The sequence below is a fragment of the Hemitrygon akajei genome, chromosome 7 (genome assembly GCF_048418815.1).
Source record: "Hemitrygon akajei chromosome 7, sHemAka1.3, whole genome shotgun sequence".
Taxonomy (NCBI): domain Eukaryota; kingdom Metazoa; phylum Chordata; class Chondrichthyes; order Myliobatiformes; family Dasyatidae; genus Hemitrygon; species Hemitrygon akajei.
Window position 1 is genome coordinate 106104664 of NC_133130.1, and position 19833 is coordinate 106124496.

A 19833-nucleotide genomic window follows, 5' to 3' on the forward strand; every position below is an offset into this window, starting at 1 on the left:
CAACTATTCTTACTTACCTCTCAAACAGGACCCCACTAAGCAGCACCGGGCATTGTCTCCCACACCATTACCAAACTTAACTCTGAGGATCTCCCATCCACTGCCATAACCTCATAGTTCCCTCACCCTGCACCTTCCGTTTCTACTTCCTATCCAAGAGCCCACAAACCTGCCAGTCTCTAAACTCTATAGAGAATGGTGTGAGAAACAGAAACCCATCCCGTGACCCGCAGTTCCATGGGCAAAAGTGCCTTGTTAATGAGTGGGGTCAAAGGAGAATGACCAGACTGGTTCAAGCTGATAACCGTACATTACAGCATGGTGTGCAGAAGAGCATCTCTGAATGCACAACACATCGAAGTGGATGGGCTGCAGCAGCAGACCATAAAACATACACTCCACGGCCATTTTATCAGGTGCAGGTGGTATTTAATAAAGTGGCCACTGGGTGTATTTCTCTTTTTTAGCCTTCAGGTACAACCCCAAATCTATAGACATCTAAAGATTTAGAAGCTGGGCCTCTGCACTTCTCTCAGCATTTACAGATGCACTCCATCTGAACCAGCGAACTTGACCTTTACATGCAGGAAGCTTTCCCAGCAGCTTTAAAGTTTAGCCCATCCTCAATAACAAGTCAATATTGTGGACTAGTAGCTCATCAAGGTCAGGCATGCTCTCTGAATGGAGACCCAGAGCAAACCTTACTTAGGCAGAGGGGAGTCTTGATGCTGACATTTCAAGAGCTTTACGTGTAGCTTTAAGATTTAGGAAGGGCAATTCACCATCATGTAACATCAGACTTCAAAACACTCATGAGGTAGAATTCCACTAACAGTGGAGATGCATTTTGAGTGTGTGTGCACTTTAACTTATTACCAATATATAGTGGGTTATTGTGGAGGCTAGATTGCCACATCCCCATGAAGACAACTCCATCACAAGGAAACAGTTCAATAATCCCATTGCCTCCCATTCTCATTGATAAATTGGATGCAAACACTTCCCTTTTGTACAAATCAAGTTTAACTCTTCCATTTAATATCTCCTCCCAACTTTGTGTTTGTCTCCTGAATTATAAACGTACACTTTGCTGCAAGTGTGTGGGACATGTTGAATCCCCTTCAATACTGACCATCCATTTTATAGTCAGAAACAAGCCCTTCAGCTCATCTCATCCACGGCAAACTGTTATTCTGCCAAGTCCCATCAGCCCTGCCCTGGATCATGGCCCTCATACCCGTACCACCCGTGTACCTATGCAAACTTCATGTGTTGCAATCAACCCTACATCCTCCACTTCCCCCGGCAGCTCATTCCGCACCTTCGGAGGGAAGCTCCTCGTGTTCCCCCTACCTCTCACTCTTAACCTTTGACCTCTAGTTCTAGTTTTACCCAAGCTCTGGAAAAAGCCTGTTGCATTTATCCCATCTATACCCCTCAACTTATACACAGTGGCCACTTTATTAGGTACACCTGTACACTTGCTCTTTAATGCAAATATCTAATCAGCCAATCATGTGGCTGCAACTCAATGCATAAAAGCACGCCGACACGGTCAAGAGGTTCAGACCTGTTAATGAGAAAGGGCATTGGAGAATGGCCAGACTACTTCAAGCCGACAGGAAGGTAACAGTAACTCTAATAACCAAATCTTACAATAGTGGCGTGCAGAGACCATCTCTTAATGCAGAACATGCCGAACCTTGAAGTGGATGAAATGCACCAGCAGAAGACCACGAACGTACACTTGAAGGCCACTTTATAGGTACAGAGGTATTAATAATGTGGCCACTGGGTGTATTAAATCTCCCACACTCTGTCACCCCTGCTAATGGGCACTCTGTATCCCTTTCCCGTGGCTAAGGACGGAACCTTGTAGAAGGAACAAGGCCCACAGAATGGAATTGACTGAAAGGCAGGAGTTCCCAACCTTTTTTATGCCATGGACTAATACCATTAAACAAGGGGTCTGTGCACCCCAGCATAGGAGCCTGACTATAAGATGCAAGCAGATATTAGAAAAATGAAAATGGGGAGCAAACAACTGCTGGGTGAAAGATTAAAAGATTACACAATGTAACAGGGAGCAAACCCAGAATCAAAGTTCAAATTAACAGGCAGCTTTAGTGCTTTACTCTGCAAGAAAAATGGGAGAGAGCATAAAGTAACTAAAAGTAATGTAAAGCATTCGAACTCGCCTGCCTGATAATGTGGTTTAGAACACAGCAAGTACAATCATTTGGTTTGGTGTAAGGAGTGCTTAAAGCTGTGAATGCAGAATGAAAACGTTCGTTACATTTCATGAGGTCCAGAGTACATCAGCAACTTGAAACCCACTGGTTGACAGTCATCTGAAAATTGCACGCTGTCTCCTTAAGAATAAGTGTAACTTTTTCTGTACCAAACCACTAACACAAAGGCCCATCAAGCTACACAACACTGAAGTGACATGCAATTGAAAATAAAATTCACATTTCAAGTTTTGTACTTTGATTTTTCTATCATGAAAAGATAGTCTCAAATAGAAGCATAACCAGATTGGGAATTTCCATCTTTTATTGTAATGAGTGGTGTGATTCATATTACAACAAAATTATCAAACTTCCCATAAGAAAACAAATCACATAGCTTTGATTGCTAAATAAAAGTCTTTGAACCCAAACCTGAATTAGATGGGGAAAAGAAAACACTTGCCCAAATACACTGTTGCACTTTGGTACCATGTGGACAATGATTATGTAGGGTACACAGGAGGGACATGCAATAAGATCAAAATGATTTGCCTGCCATCCTACATTCCCGAATGTACCACCATAATTTCACAATACTACAGTTTCCCCTTTCTCCAACACAACCTTTCTTGATGTCAATCAAAACCAAAAAAAAAAAGGTGAATTCCTCCAACACCCTTGCATCCCTTTTTGTTGTTTGGGAGCAAGATTAAAGTACCGGTATCCACAGAGCCTTGCTACTTTTCCACAACTTCCAAAAGATATTATGCAAGAAAAAGGGAGTGCTTCATGGAAGCTAATCAAAAATACTGAACTACAGACATTCTTTTACTCTGTTCCTCCTGGCTTTTTGTTTAAAAAAAAGTCAATCGAAGTTAAAGCACTGTAGAACTCTGCAATACTTGGGAACAATACCCCCGTAACAGCTGTCAGCACAAGCTTTAGTTTTATTTAAAGTATAAATAGGCAATAGCTAGGAATTGAAATTATTTTCTTTTTATACGTCATTGTAAACAGTCAGGATTGTTTATGCAGTTCCCCTCCACTAGAATTTGCAGATCAGCAAGGTTCCTTAAATTATCAGCAGAATAAGGTTCAGACAGGTTCCTCACAACCACGTCTGGCAGTGGCTGTCCTATCAGATTCGTCAGAAGACAGGCACGATGGTTAAACTTTCAGCATGTCCTCATCACTGTCGTCGTGAAATGTCATGCTTTGGGAGCCTTGTGCTGGCCTATCCCGCTTCACTCGAGGCTTTGAGTTCGAGTGCCCCTTGCTCCCTTTTTGCACGCTGAACAAACCCTCACCACTTCCGCCGTGTAAGTGTTCGTGCTGCTGCCACTGCTTCCCCCTGGCCCCCAAAGTGGGCTCACGTGTCCGACTGGAGCTGACTTTCACGTCGGGCACCATCAACACTTCATCCTCACTGTCCTGATCGTCCAGTGGGAACGAGCTGAGGATGTCCGGGTTCACGGCACGGGTGACGACATGGTTCAGACCATTTTCCTGGCACTTTCTCCCTTGATTTGGACAACTCTCGTCAGCCGATGAGACTTCTTCCATCAACCATTCCGTCTCATGTTCATCACCCTCCTCTTCACCGTTAATCTGATAGGGAGAGAAAACAAAATGGAATTATTTCTCACTTTTATTTCAACGTGATGCTGGCCCGACTTACAGTGCCACCTGTAAGCTGAGGGTGCGATTTCTGCTGCCGTCTGTATGTTCGCCCAGTGGGTTTCCACACACGTTCCAAATACCTACGGTTAAGGTTTTAGAGCCCTGGGCAAGTTATCTAAGCACCTTCAGTATGGTGACATTTGCGGACTTCTCGCTGATTTGATTTGACACAAATGATGTATTCCATTGTAGGTTTCAATGTATATATGACAAATAAAGCTAGCCTTCGAATGAGTCAATGGTTTGCATGCCAGGTATGTATTTCAACAGTCTGCCTTTTTACAATTCCAGCGTAACAGTTTCAGGTAAAGCTCATTTTACTGACACCTAACTGTTTGAGACAAGTAAAATGGCAACAAGTGAGAAATGAACAAGTTGTCCATCACCATGCTGACAGGGCAGCACATTTGGTCAGGTGTGCAGAGATGAAGTCACGAACAATTGAGCAGAAGGCCATGTTTCTCAGCCTGCTGTTGGATCCAGATGCTTTTGCAATCCAAGCAGTGCAGCTTGTGACTGTTTTATTGAGTGTTACATGAGCAGAGGAAGAAACATAGAAAAAGAATAAAACCAAAAGTAGTCATAAAGCGGTCTCTGATAGCAAAATTTCAATTGATAACTATTAACCAAAGAGATAGTCAAAATCAAGTAATGTGACACCCGCCACTGAGACCAAGAAATTTGCACAAAAACAGGCAACTGTAACCCATGGAAAACTCAGTATTTTTTAGTCACCTACATACAGGTAATTGTTCAATTTTTAAAATACTATAAAAAAAACAAGCTTAAAAATGTAGAGGCAACTGTACCGGAACAATTAACTGTATACAGTTAACTAAAATATACAAACAAGCTTAAGTTAAATTCCAAGAAAAATATCAACACTGCCACTATTATACACTCAGTGGTCACTTTATTAGGTTTACCTGCTCATTAATGCAAATATCTCATCAGCCAATCATGTAGCAACAATTCAGTGCATAAAAGCATGCAGACATGGTCAAGAGGTTTGATTGTTGTTTTGACCAAGCATCGAATGGGAAAGAAATGTGATGTAAGTGACTTTGACAGTGGAACGATTCTTGGCGACAGACGGGGTAGTTTGAGTATCTCAGAAACTGCTGATCTCCTGGATTTTCACACACAAGTCTCTACAGTGTACAGAGAACAGTGCAACAAAAAAATCCAGTGAGCACCAGTTCTGTGGATGAAAACACATTTTAATGAGAGAGGACAGTGGAGAATGGCCAGACTGGTTTAAGCTGACAGGAAGGTGACAGTAACTCAGATAACCACGTGTTACAACAGTGGTGTGCAGAAGAGCATCCCTGAATGCACAACACGTCGAACACTGAAGTGGGTGAACTTCAGCAGCAGAAGATCATGAACATTTGCTCAGGTGCTGCTTTATCCGATATAGGAGGTACCTAATAAAGTGGCCACTGGGTGTAGGTGATTATATAAAAATACAGACAAGCACAAGATTGAATTACAAGAAAAATAATAATTCTCCACCTCAATGTCTGCTACTTGAACAATTCAGCTTTGGTTTGAGGATTAAGACACCCCAAGCATTGAGTGACAGAGCAAATTAATCGAAGATTGAACCTGTTCTTCCCTCGATTGATTTGTACTCTGTTCACTAGTCTGACAACTGAAACTTAACCCAGAATCACTGCCGTGTCATACCTGCCTGATATGGGAAAACACCAACTTTTAATTATTACAAGGTGGCAGAGGGCCTGACAGCAGCCCTCAGCCTGACAGTGAGACCAGGCTACACAAACACCAATGCCCTTGATTGGAAAATCCAACAAAAAGTCATGGATACTGCCCAGTTCATCACAGGTAAAACCCTCCCCACCACTGTGTACATCTACACAGACTGGTGTCACAGGAAAGCAGCATCTATCGTCAAAAACAGCCACTTTCCAGGCCAAGCTCTCTTCTCACTGCTGCCTTGGGTCCCAGTTACAATTGTTAGGCTCCTGAACCAACGTGGATAACTTCATTCACCCCAATCAATACGCCACACTCAAGGATTCTACAACTCATACTCGATAATATTCATTTGTTATTTTGATAAATTTTCTGTTTCGTATTTCCACTAGGTCGCCTTTTGGTCCAACTTCACTTGTGTGTAATTTTCATTACTTCTGTTTGTTCCTTTGTATTTACTGTGAATGCCACAAGAAAGTGGATCTCAGGGTTGTATATAGTACATAGATAATAAACTTACTCTGAACTTTGAAACTACTCAAATCTCCATGCAGCTCCAGCACCTGGAGGGCAACCTCTCGGCAAATCCCAGGATTGAAGAACACACTTATTTCCACTTTCATCACAGCTGGTCTCTCAAACCATGTTATTAACTTACAAGCTCAAAGATAACCACAGAATCATACAGGCCCTCTCAGCACCTGGAGTACAGCAACAGTGACACCCGTCTACCCACACCTTGACCGTGCTAGTGACACCGTCTACCCACACCTTGACCGTGCCAGTGACACCCATCTACCCACACCTTGACCGTGCCAGTGACACCCATCTACCCACACCTTGACCGTGCCAGTAACACCCGTCTACCCACACCTTGACCGTGCCAGTGACACCCGTCTACCCACACCTTGACCGTGCCAGTGACACCCATCTACCCACACCTTGACCGTGCCAGTGACACCTGTCTACCCACACCTTGACCGTGCCAGTAACACCCGTCTACCCACACCTTGACCGTGCCAGTGACACCCATCTACCCACACCTTGACCGTGCCAGTGAAACCCATCTACCCACACCTTACCACGCCACTGATAGCTATGTGAGCCACACTCACCTGCGTTAGGCCTGTAATCCTTCACATATTTCCCATCGCATAGTCTATGCACCTTTTGATCAATGTAATAGCATTGCTTCCACCACCACCTCTGGCAGCTCATTTAAACTATTCACCGCATTCTGGGTGGAAAAACTTAATCCTCCCATCTTCTTCACCTTAAACCTGTGCCTTTAGTTCTAGACTCTCCTGGCCTGGGGGACAAAGACCAACTACATAGTCTATTCATACCCTTCAATGTTGTAAGCCTTTATATAAATTTAGCCTTTGACCTCCTAGGAAGCCTACCCAATTTCCCCTTACAATTACAGTCCTCATTCCAATGGACCAGAAGAGATAGGAACAGAACTAGCCTATACAGTCTGCTGCACCATTCCATCATGGCTGATTTATTATCCCATTCCCCTGCCATCTCCCCATAATCTTTGATAACCTTACTGATCAAAAACCTATCAAACTCCACTTTATATATACCCAGTGACTTGGCCCCACAGCCATCAGTGGCAATGAATTCCACAGTTTCACCAGCCTCCAGCTAAAAAAAAATTTCCTCCTCCCCTCTGTTCTAAAGAGACATGTATGTATTCTGAGGTTGTGCCCTCAAGTCCTATTGAAAGCATCCATGGACAATGTATCTAGGCCTTTCAATATCCAATAGGTTTCAATGAGATCCTCCCTCATTCCTTTAAACTACAGTGAATATAGGCCCAGAGCCCTCTGGTCAACATCCTGCTGAAACCCATCCACTCTCTTTACTCTTCCATACTGTGGCGACCAGAACTGTACATACTTCAAATGCAGTCAGAAACATGTCTCAACTCTGTCACTCTCTGCCTCATGAAGCATATGAAGGCAACATAACATGTTCTTTTCACTACCCTATCCTCTGGCAACACCACTTTTGGGGAGATACAGTATGGACTTGTATATCAACACTTCCAAGGTAGCTACAATTTACTCTGTGTCCTCTACCAGAAATGGGTTTCACAGAATGCATTACTTCACACTTCCATGGGATTGAAGAAAGTTGCAAGTTATAAAATTAGTGAGCTCCATCAATCATGGGCACTGGCCTTCGTAGCAGCCAGGACATCGTCAAGGTGACTCGCAAAGGCGGCGTCCATCATTAAGGACCCCATCACCCAGGACATGCCCTCTTCTCATTGCTACCATCAGGAAGGAGGTACAGAAGCCTGAAGGCTTGCACTCAATGATTCAGGAATAGCTTCTTCCCTACTTCCATCTGATTTCTGAACGGACATTGAACCCATGAACACTACCTCACTACTTTATTTCTTTTTAGCACTACTTATTTGACTATTTAATATACAGTACATATTCATACTGTAATCCAGTCCCCCCTCCCCTGCCATTATTACGTACTGCTGCCGCAAAGTTAACACATTTCATGACCGATGCCAGTCATATTAAGCCTGATTCTGATTCTTGTCTGCAAACTTACTAATGTGCCCACCGACATTCATCAGCTTTCAAGCCATGCCTCTCTGGCACCTGAGCTATTATTGCTGTGACTGTATGTGCTATTGCGATGTGTGTGACTGTATGGACTGTCTTGCAGCTTGGGCCCAGAGAAACACTGTTTTGTTTAGCTGCATACATGTGCATGATTGAATGATAATTGAATTTGAACTCGATAACTCATCCCAATCATTTACATACATTATGAACAGCAAAGATTCCTGTAATACATCATTTAGACCTACACCCACAAACCACTACACTCTGCCTATCACTAAGCCAATTTTGGATGCAGTTTGCCAGTACTCATCAGATCCCTTCTGAATCAGCTTACCAGGTCAGACCTAATCAAAAGCCTACAGTCCACGTAAACTAAATATACCACATTAATGTTCTCAGTTACATCTGTAACACGTGAGATCTGAGAGACACATTCTCCCCATGCACAGAACGATGCTGACCAGGCCTGGTCTTTTCAAGCAAACAAAGCAGTGGAGGTTACCTCAGTAAATATATTTAAGACAAGGTTGGACAGAGTTTTGCACAGTGGGGGAATTAAGGGTTATGGGGGAAAGGCGAGTCCATCGCCAGACCAGCTGTAAATATCCTCCAGACCTCTGGTATCTCATCTATGCAAAAATTCCTGCCAGAGTCCCTTCCCTTGCTTCCCTCAGCACCCTGGAATAGATCCTATTCAGTTCCAAGGTTCTAACACTTCCTCCTTTCTGACACAGACAATCCATTCCTTAACTCTCTAGTCCCCATGTCCTTCACCCTGGTGAATACACTTCATTATTTATGGCTGAATATAGGGATGATTTCACCTTGCTCCTCTCACCTGGTTACATACACAAATTTTTCTTTGGTCCCTGAGGATGCCCTCTCTTTCCTTAGTTACCCTTTAACTTCTGATATATTCGTACAGATTTTAGAACTTCCCTTCCTTACTCCCATTTGCCAAGATCATTTTACAACCCCTTTTTGTCCTGATTTCTTTTTTCACTCCTGTATCCAACCCCCCCCCCCCCCACCCAAGGTCACTTGCTGCAGTCTACCATCACTGCAGAACTTTTAAAATGCCCAGCCCAGCTCAAAGCTGGCAGGAAGAATCATTGTGGACACTACCCACCCTGCAAACTGGCTTTTCCCAAAGCTCCCACTGGAAAGCCCTTGGGACTATTAAAACAAAAACTGCACATCATTTTAAAAGTTTTATCCCCCCCCCCCAGGCTGTTAATCCAATTAATCATTCTAGTGAGTACCCCCCAACTCCTCTGTCTACTATCCCCCATCACTGCATGGCGAACACTTTAAACCACTTTATATAATGCTGTTTACATTGTAAATGCATGCTGGGATTTCAGTATCTATGCAATTTTATTCCATATCCATACTTCAAACTCGAACTACATAATTCTTTATAATTGTTGAATGTTATTGTATTTTTTGTTGCATGTCATGCCAACACACTACAGCAAATATACACGTAAATGTATATTGTGAACAAAGTTACTCCTTGTTCTAATAAGGGACTTATTCAGTATCAATTTCCTGATATATACTTCCTTTCCGTGAGTAAGCCTTCAATATCCTTCAAAAATCATTGGTAAATCACTAGAGGGGTGCTCAAGAGGCTCTTTGGATAGATACACGAACATGAGGAGAATGGAAGCATTATGTTTTGGCTTGAAATATTGACTGGTTATTCCTTTCCATAGATGCCGCCTGACCTGCTAAGCTCCTCCAGCATTGTGTATGTGTGCATTACTCTGGATTTCCAGCATCTGAAGAATCTCCTGTGTCAGAAGTTTAGGGTGTTCAGTAGAAACTTGACGGCAACCTGCAGGAGGTTGGTCAAAGCGAGGGTTGGTGAGCCGGGGGGGAAGAACTGCCGACATTGCAGGACAGATCCCAATTCCTCTGCTACTTCTACAGATTCAGCTGCTATAATACAGAAAAACTTGGGACTAACTTTCTTATTCCACTCTCCTTTAGTGGATAGAGGCTGATGAGTGAAAGTTGGCTCTATTTACCTTGCTTCACATTACGTGCTTACATCATCATCACTATGTGCCATGTTGTATAATGTGGGCAATCATGGTCTTTCTATGATCATGATTGCTCTTGTCAAATTTTTCTACACAAGTAGTTTGCTGTTGCCTTCTTCTGGGCAGTGTCTTTACAAGATGGGTGACCCCAGCCATTATCAATACTCTTCAGAGACTGCCTGCCTGATGTCAGTAGTCACATAACCAAGGCTTGTGATCCGTACCAGCTGCTCATACGACCGTCCACCACTTGCTCCCATGGCTTCACGCGACCATGATCGGGGGGCTAAGCAGGTGATACACCTTGCCCAAAGGTCACCTGCAGGCTACTGGAGGAAAGGAGCACCTTACATCTCCTTTGGTAGAGACGCCTCTCCACCCCATACCGAGGTATTCTTATACTTTTACTTAAGGACAAACTAACTTTAAAAGATTGCTGACAATGTAGGAAACACTCACCTTTGTGTACTTGTAGGCTACTCGCGTTCTCCTCCGGCAACACCCCATCATTTTTTGTAATATAGCTTCCCTGGAAAAGTGCAGAGAGTTATAAAAAAATGTGCTCTGAAAAGGAGTGAAACTGTAAATTATATTAATCATAAGTTGGTTTAATGTCATGTGCACAACGTGGAGAAAAAAAAACTTTTGCATGCCATTCAGATATTTCCTCACTTAAATATATTGAGGTAATATAAGGGAAAACAGTAAGAGAAAGCAGAATAAAGTTTATAGTTGCAGGTAGATTGTAATATGCAAGGCCACAATGAGGTAGAAAGGTCCAAAGTCCATCTGATAAACCATTAGATACAAGAATTAGGCCATTTGGCCCATTGAGTCTGCTCCACCACTTCATCATGCTGAATCCTCAGTCCCAATCTCCTGCCTTCTCCCCATATCCCTTCATGCTATGATCAGTCAAAAGTTGATCAATCGCCATCTTAAATATAAAGACTTGGCCTTCACAGCTGCCTAGGGCAGCGAGTTCCAGATTCACCACTTTCTGGCTAGAGAAATTCCTCATCTGTTCTAAAAGTACGTCCCTCTATTCCGAAGCTGTGCCCTAGACTCTCCCTCCATAGGAAACATCCTCTCCACAGCCATTCTATCGAGGCCTTTTCAACATTCAATAGGTTTCAATGAGGTCACCCCTTTGATCAAACTAGGGAACCATTCTTGTAACAGCCTTGCATCCGTGGGATAGAAGCTGTAGCATGATTTTAGACTTCTGTATCTAGGGAGCCGGGTTTGGAAGAGATTATGCCCAGGGTGGGTGAAGTCTTTGATTACGTTAGCTGCATTACCAAGGTAGCTATAAGTGTAGACAGAGTCAACGGGGGGGGGGTTGGTTTGTGTGATATGCTGTGCTGTGTCCACAACTTTCTGCATTTTCTTCCCATATTGGGCAGAGCAGTTGCTATACCAAGCTGCAAGGCATCTACATAGGATAAAAACCGGCATGGGTCCACAAGAATGTGGCAAATTTCTTTTGATGCAAATAACTTCATGACTTTTACTCAATACAGCAATACAAGCTTGTGTGACAAGATTACTAATGAATGGGGAATATCCTGAACCACAAATGAGCTTTCAATATAGTTTGAAATATTTCCTTACATCATTGTAGGCTTTTTATGATAGCTCTGGAGAGAAATGGTGTGACTGTCTGGATTGTGGGTGGCGAACAGATATAGAATTGGGATGGGGTCACTACACGGCTGGAAGCTGGGATCTCCTGAAGAAAAGAGAGGTTGATGCTTGTTTGGGAGACAGTGGCCCAATAGGATCAAAAGGAAGGTGAGAGGACATGTCTGAGAGCTGATGTCTGGCCTCTGAGTTACAAGTCTGTTTCTCAGGGCACAACAGCACCACACAGCATCAATTGTCACCACACTTATAGCACCCATGGAAAGCCACACAGTTATAGGGAGAGCCTGCAAACTCCACAAAGTCAAAAGCCTGAGGTCAGGGTCTCAGGAGCTGGGAGACATTGGACCACCCATAACACCACTAAACTGCACAACTTGAATCTCGCTGCGGCTCTTTAAAAAAAATCCAATTTAATATTGCCTTGAAGTAGAACAGAAGTTGAAGCCTCTCTTTTCAAACTCTTGCCTGGAACTGCGGGGTTTGTATTAGGTCCTGGTCCTTTCTAGCTCTCTTATACCAAGCACTGCCACTTGCTATAGAATTATGAAAAGATCACACTTTTCAACTATTATGTTTGTAGGTAAAGGAATCAAGATTGAGAAGGTGTTGAGAGATTTATACAAATACTTATAGAGTGGATGTGGAGAGATTGCTCCCATAAATCGGAGAGTCCAGGATTTGACGGCACAGCTCAGAATAAAGGGACAACTTTTTAAGAACAGATTTTATTTCATTTTTTTTACTTAGAGATACAACACAGAACAGGTCTTTCTGGTCCAATGAACCGTACCTCCCAGTAACTCACCTATTTAACACTTGCCCAACCACAGGATAATTTAGTGACCAACTAACCTACTAACTGGTATGTTGTTGGACTGTTGAAGGAAACTAGAGCACCTGGAGGAAACCCATGCAGTGATAGGGAGAACGTAGAAACTCCATATAGATGCTGCTGGAATTGAACTCCAAACTCTGAACTCCAGAAAGTTCTGAGCTGTAATCGTATCACACTTACTGCTATGCTACCACGGTGCCTTTACGTGCTCTGGAGGTACTGCAGCAAAGGTACATTTGGTAGACTTCTGGGATGATGAGGCTGGCACATGAAGAGCGGTTTAGTAGGTTGGGGCATTACTTACTGAATACGGTGGAGAGTAGTTCTAATTGCCTCACTATCATGGTGTAGATGGAGATGCAGGAATTTTTTCAGCCATGGGGTGGTGAATCTGTGGAATTCATTGCCACGCAGGGCTGCGAAAGCCAAGCCAAAGAAATTAGAAAAGCTAACAGATACGAGGCTGCTTTTGGCAAGTAAGGTGAAAGTAAATCCAAAGGGTTTCTACAGTTCCATTAATAGCAAAAGGATAGTGAGGGATAAAATTGGTCCCTTAGAGAATCAGAGTGGACAGCTATGTGTGGAACCGAAAGAGATGGGGGAGATTTTGAACAATTTCTTTTCTTCGGTATTCACTAAGGATATTGAATTGTATAAGGTAAGGGAAATGAGTAGGGAAGTTATGGAAACTATGATGATTAAACAGGAGGAAGTACCGGCACTTTTAAGGAATATAAAAGTGGATAAATCTCCGGATCCTGACAGGATATTCCTTAGGACCTTGAGGGAAGTTAGTGTAGAAATAGCAGGGGCTCTGATAGAAATATTTCAAATGTCATTAGAAACGGGGATGGTGCCAGAGGATTGGTGTATTGCTCATGTGGTTCCATTGTTTAAAAAGGGTTCTAAGAGTAAACCTAGCAATTATAGGCTTGTCAGTTTGATGTCAGTGGTGGGTAAATTAATGGAAAGTATTCATAGAGATGGTTTATATAATTACCTGGACAGACAAGGTCTGATTAGGAACAGTCAACATAGATTTGTGCATGGAACGTAATGTCTGACAAATCTTATTGAATTTTTTGAAGAGTTTACGAGGAAAGTTGACGAGGGTAAAGCAGTGGATGTTGTCTATATGGAGTTCAGTAAGGCCTTTGACAAGGTTCCACATGGAAGGTTAGATAGGAAGGTTCAATCGTTAGGTATTAATATTGAAGTAGTAAAATGGATTCAACAGTGGCTGGATGGGAGATGCCAGAGAGTAGTGGTGGATAACTGTTTGTCAGGTTGGAGGTCGGTGACTAATGGTGTGCCTCAGGGATCTGTACTGAGTCCAATGTTGTTTGTCATATACATTAATGACCTGGATGATGGGGTGGTAAAATTGGATTAGTAAGTATGCAGATAGGTGGCACTGTGGGTAATGAAGTTGGCTTTCAAAGCTTGCAGACAGATTTAGGCCAGTTAGAAGAGTGGGTTGAAAGACGGCAGATGGAGTTTAATGCTGATAAGTGTGAGGTGCTACATTTTGGTAGGACTAACCCAAATAGGACATACATGGTAAATGGTAGGGCATTGAGGAATGCAGTAGAACAGAGTGATTGAGGAATAATGGTGCATAATTCCCTGAAGGTAGAATCTCATGTGGATAGGGTGGTGAAGCAAGCTTTTGGTGTGCTGGCCTTTATAAATCAGAACATTGAGTATAGGAGTTGGGATGTAATGTTAAAATTGTACAAGGCATTGGTGAGGCCAAATTTGGAGTATTGTGTACAGTTCTGGTCACCGAATTATAGGAAAGATGTCAACAAAATAGAGAGAGTACAGATGAGATTTACTAGAATGTTACATGAGTTTCAGCACCCAAGTTACAGAGAAAGGTTGAACAAGTTAGTTCTTTACTCTTTGGAGCATAGAAGGTTGAGGGGGACTTGATAGAGGTATTTAAAATTATGAGGGGGATAGATAGAGTTGATGTGGATAGGCTCTTTCCATTGAGAGTAGGGGAGATTCAAACAAGAGGACATGAGTTGAGAGTTAAGGGGCAAAAGTTTAGGGGAAACACGAGGGGGAACTTCTTTACTCAGAGAGTGGTAGCAGTGTGGAATGAGCTTCCAGTAGAAGTGGTAGAGGCAGGTTCGATTTTGCCATTAAAAAAAAAATTGGATAGGTATATGGTCAGGAAAGGGATGGAGGGTTATGGGCTGAGTGCAGGTCAGTGGGACTAGGTGAGAGTAAGCATTCGGCACGGACCAGAAGGGCTGAGTTGACTTGTTTCCGTGCTGTAATTGTTATATGGTTATTGGGGAGATTGGTAGGCTCTAACTGGTAAGGGGGTTAATAGTTATGGGGAGAATGGGGTTGGAAAAAAATGATCAGCCATGATGGAACAAACTCAATGGGCTCGGAGGCCAGATTCTGCTGTGTCTTACGATCTGACAAATGTTTAATTTTAGTGAAAAGAACCATACCATACACAAATGGCAAGATTACATACAAATATTCATGTCTTTACTCAATAGGTGGCTAGCCTAATCACAAGTCTAAGTAATCACAACCACCAACTTCATTGAAAACTACTACTTAATGTGTAGCCCACTCCAACTTATAATTGGAGATGCTGAACTTGCAGAGTAGTTTAAAAGCAATAAATCAGTTTATATCATGTTGGTGTTCTCAAGTTATTCAAGAGTGATATGCAGAAGCAGCAACGTGACAGATAGAACGTCAGTTTGAAGGAAGGTGATTTCCCCTGGTCCCAGATCAGGGGTTCCCAACCTGGGGTCCACAGATCCCTTGCTTAACAGTACTGGTCAATGGCATAAAAAGATTAGGAACCCCTGCTCTCACAGAGGACAGAGTCTCAGATTAAGGGTAGGTTATTTAGGACGGGTATGAGTTTGGCAGATATTTGCAATTCTCCACCAAGACAGCTGACCCTAGACTGAACGTTAAGGAGGCAACGAGCAGTCCACTTACAAGTTTCAGATGCGAGGGAGACTGCACTGCCCAGTCTAAAGACACTGAACAAAATTCATGGCTACCATCATTTCTGTTCATACCTTCGCTCCTGTTTGTAGAACAGCAGGATGAACAGGCAGGCAGTCAGAACGATCAGCAATACGCTCAGCATTGCGCCTACAGCCCTGCTCCTTCCAGACAGGCCCTGATCCGTCGTGCCAGGAATCACATCAATGATTGGCCTGTTCAAAACAGAAAAAGGGCAGACAAATCACACCAGGAGCAGACATTTTCCCAAAGCATTTCTACTAATCATTACAATCCCAACTTCCATATTCTTTCTACTTGTATAGACCACAAGTAGTCTTGTAAACCAGATTCCTCCTATAACCCTGATCTTCTCCAAGTCAATGTAAAACATGTTTCACCTTGAAACTACAGATATCAATGTAACACAAAGAATCTACCAAAATGTTAGCAATCAGCATAACAGTACTAACCAATTACTGAATTTCTCAGTGGTGATTAAGAGAGAAATATTCCCTGGTCTCCAAGGCAGACTCCAGATCTCATCCTAAAAGTAGCACAAGATCTCTAGAAAGAGAGTTCTGATTTACAATAGAAATATGGAGTTTGTTTAGGGAGCTGTTGCATAGGGCTCAGCTTTCCTTTGAAGGAGGGGAAGAAAGCAGGGTGAAGGAACTATGGCTGACAAGAGAAGTGGAACATCTAGTCAAGAGGAAGGAGGAATCTTACTTAAGGTTTAGGAAGCCAGGCTCCAGGCAATCACATGGTAGCCATGAAGGAGCTAAAGAATGGACTTAGAAAGGGCTATGAGAAGGTCTTGGTGAGAAGGATTAAGGAAAACCCAAAGGAATTCTACATGTATGTGAAGAACAGGACAATGACTACAGTGAGGGTAAGACATTGGGGATAGAAGAGGAAACATGTGGCTCCAGGAGGTAATGGAGGTCCTTAATGAATACTTTGCTTCAATAATCACTGGTGAGAGGGACCTTGGCAAATGTGAGGTCAGTGCAGAACCAGCTAAAGGGCTGGAACATGTTAATGTTAAGAAGGAGGATGTGCTGAAACTTTAGAAAAACGTTAGGATAGATTATTACCTAATGCTAAATGGGATACACTCCACGTTACTACAGGGAGTGAGGGAAAAGATAGCTGCGTCTTTGGCAATTATCTATGTATCCTCACTGGCCACAGGAGTACTATTAGAAGATTGGAGAGTGGCAAATGCTATTCCTTTTTTTGGAGAAAGGTGTTAGGGATACCCCTGGGAATTATAGAGCAGCGAATCTTACATCAATGGTGGACAAGTTATTAGAGAGAATTCTTAGAAACAGGAACTAGGAGCATTTTGAGAAGCATAACCTAACTAGGGATAGTCAACATGGTTTTCTGAGGGGCAGATCATGCCACACAAACCAGACTGAATTCTTCAAGGAAGTGACAAAACAAATTGATGAAGGTAGACCAGTGGATGTGGTGTATATGGACTTTAATAAGTGTTTGTCAAGATTCCTCAAGATAGGCCCGTTCAGAAAGTCAGGAGGCACGGGATCCAGGGAAACTTTCTGTGTGGACACAGAACTGTCTTGCCTACAGAAGGGTGGTGTAGATGGAGCATATTCTGCCTGGAAGTTGGTGCCAGTGGTGTTCCACAGGGATCTGTTCTGGGACCTCTACTCTTTGTGCCTTTTATTAGTTACTTGGATGGGGAAGTGGGAGAGTGGGTTAGTAAGGCTGCAGATGACATGAAGCTTGGTGATATTGTGGATAGTGTAAAAGGCTGCCATAGGGACATAGACAGGATGCAGAGCTGAACCGAGAAGTGGCAGATGGAGTTCAATTCAGAGAAGTGTGAAGTGATTCACCAGAAGGTTGAAGCTAAAGGCAAATTACAGGGTTAATAGCAGCATTCTTAACACTGTGGAGGAACAGAAGGATCTTGCTGTCCACATCCATAGATCCTCAAGGTTGCCGTGCAAGTTGATAGGATGGACAAGGCAGCGCACGAGGGGTTGGCCCTCATTAATCGGGTCTGAGTTGAAAAACCTGAGGTAATGTTGCAGCTTTATTCTGGTTAGACCACACTTGAAATTTTGTGTTCAGTTCTGGTCGCCTCTTTATACAAAGGATGAGGAAGCTTCAGAGAGGGTGCAGAGGAGACTTAGCAAGATGCTGCCTGGATTAGAGAGCATGACTTATGAGGAAAGGTTGAGTGAGCTAGGGCTTTCTCTTTGAAGCAAAGGAGGATGAGATATAATAGAGGAATATCAGAAAGAGGCATTGATAGAGTAAACAGCCAGAGACTTTTTTCCAGGGCGATAATGGCTAACGTGGGAGGACATAATTTTGAGGAGACTGGGGTACGGGTGGTGGGGGAAAATGTCAGAGAGGAATTTTTTTCTTTTTTATATATCGATAGTGGTAAGTTCATGGAACACACTTGGTTTGGCAGATATGTTAGGGGCATTTAAGAGACTCCTAGATATCTATTTATTGAGATGCAACGCAGAGCAGGCCTATCGAGCCACGTCGCCTAGCAACCCCCCAAGTTAACCCTAGGCTAATCACAGGACAATTTACAATGAACAGATAACCTAACAGCCGCTATGTCTTTGGACCATGGGACAAAACTGGAGCACCCAGAGAAAACCCACAGTCACAGGGAAAACAGGCAGTGGGGAGATTGAACTAATAAACAATAAAGCAAGTGAATAAACACCAGACCGCATTCACAGCATCAGCCGAGGACAGGAGTATTGACACCGAAGTAAACTGAAAACAAGAAGCTCTTTCTAACAGGGAAGCAACATATTTTGTTGGTCATACAGTTACTACACGATTTTATCATTATGGCTCAAGGATATCAATTTGCCTGTCACTTGGTTATGAAACTTTCAACTGCAGACCTGGATTTCATTGGCATAATTGAGTTATTAACTCCGTAATTACTTCTCCTCCCACTAAAACTGCTACCTTGTTATTTCACCGCATGCAAGAGCTGTACATGTCTCTCTGAAGGGGTATACATGGCTAAGTAGACAAAGACTTCCAAGAGGAGAAAATCCTTATTTTCTGGGTTGTGTTTGGAAACATCAGCTTGCAAAATGTTTTTGATACACGCACTAAAGTTTAGACATTTAAATTTTAGACTTCAATCTTTTGACTCAGTTAATCTATAAAATGTCAGAAAAATGTTCTGGATAACACAAAATTTAAAAAAAAAATAGCCTGCAGAAGCTGGAAATCTTAGAGACAGTGTCTACTTTATTAGTTACACCTGCTCTTTAATGCAAATATCTAATCAGCCAATCATGCGGCTGCAATTTAATGCATAAAAGCATGCATACATGGTCAAGAGGTTCAACTGCTGTTCAGACCAAACATCATAATGGGGAAGAAATGACTGAGCACGGATTGGTTGTTGGTGCCAGATGGGTCGGTTAGAGTTTCTTGGAAACTGCTGATCTCCTGGGATTTTCACACACATCAGTTTCTCGAGCAGGGGTTCCCAGCCCAGGGTCCACAGGCCGCTTGCTTAATGGTATTAGTCCATGACATAAGAGGGGTTGGGAACACCTGCTCTAGAGCTTGGAGAATGGAGCAAAAACACAAAATCAGCAAGTGGGAAGTCCTGTGAGTGAAAATGCCTTGCCAATGAAAGAGGTCTGAGGAAAATGGTTCAAGCTGAGCCCAACTCAAATAACCATGTTGAGCCTTGATGCAGATGGGCCACAACAGCAGTTGACCAGATCGGGACCCACTCATGGCCAGGTCATTAATGTAATAACCAGTAATTAATGAAGTGGACAAGACAGTGAGTGTTTTTAAGGGTAATCCTGAAACACTCAGTAGGTCAGGCAGCATCTGTGGAGAGAGTAACAGTTGATGCTTCAGTCTCTTCACGAGTTCTCACCCAGTTTTCCTTGAAACTCACGTTTTAATTGGACCGTAAGATAATAATGAGAAACTTAACAAGCTACAGCGGTGCTGCAGAGATTCAACATCAAAAATCTGATTTCTTGCCCACTAACATCTAAACATTCCAACAAGAGATAAAAATTGTACCAAATAAAAGAAAATGAGAATTGGTT

General features: G+C 42.8%; 1 protein-coding gene across 1 annotated transcript in view; it reads right to left on the reverse strand.

Annotated features, from left to right (window-relative positions):
• Positions 1-2534: 2534 nt before the first annotated feature.
• Positions 2535-19833, reverse strand: part of igf2r (insulin-like growth factor 2 receptor) — a 200444-nt gene continuing 183145 nt past the window's right edge. The window contains exons 46-48 of the mRNA XM_073051626.1: positions 15817-15957; positions 10732-10801; positions 2535-3839 (exon numbers count right to left, since the gene is read on the reverse strand). Of these exons, the coding sequence (XP_072907727.1) occupies positions 3399-3839; positions 10732-10801; positions 15817-15957 (652 nt within the window). The 3' untranslated portion in view covers positions 2535-3398. The remainder of the gene's footprint in view (positions 3840-10731; positions 10802-15816; positions 15958-19833) is intronic.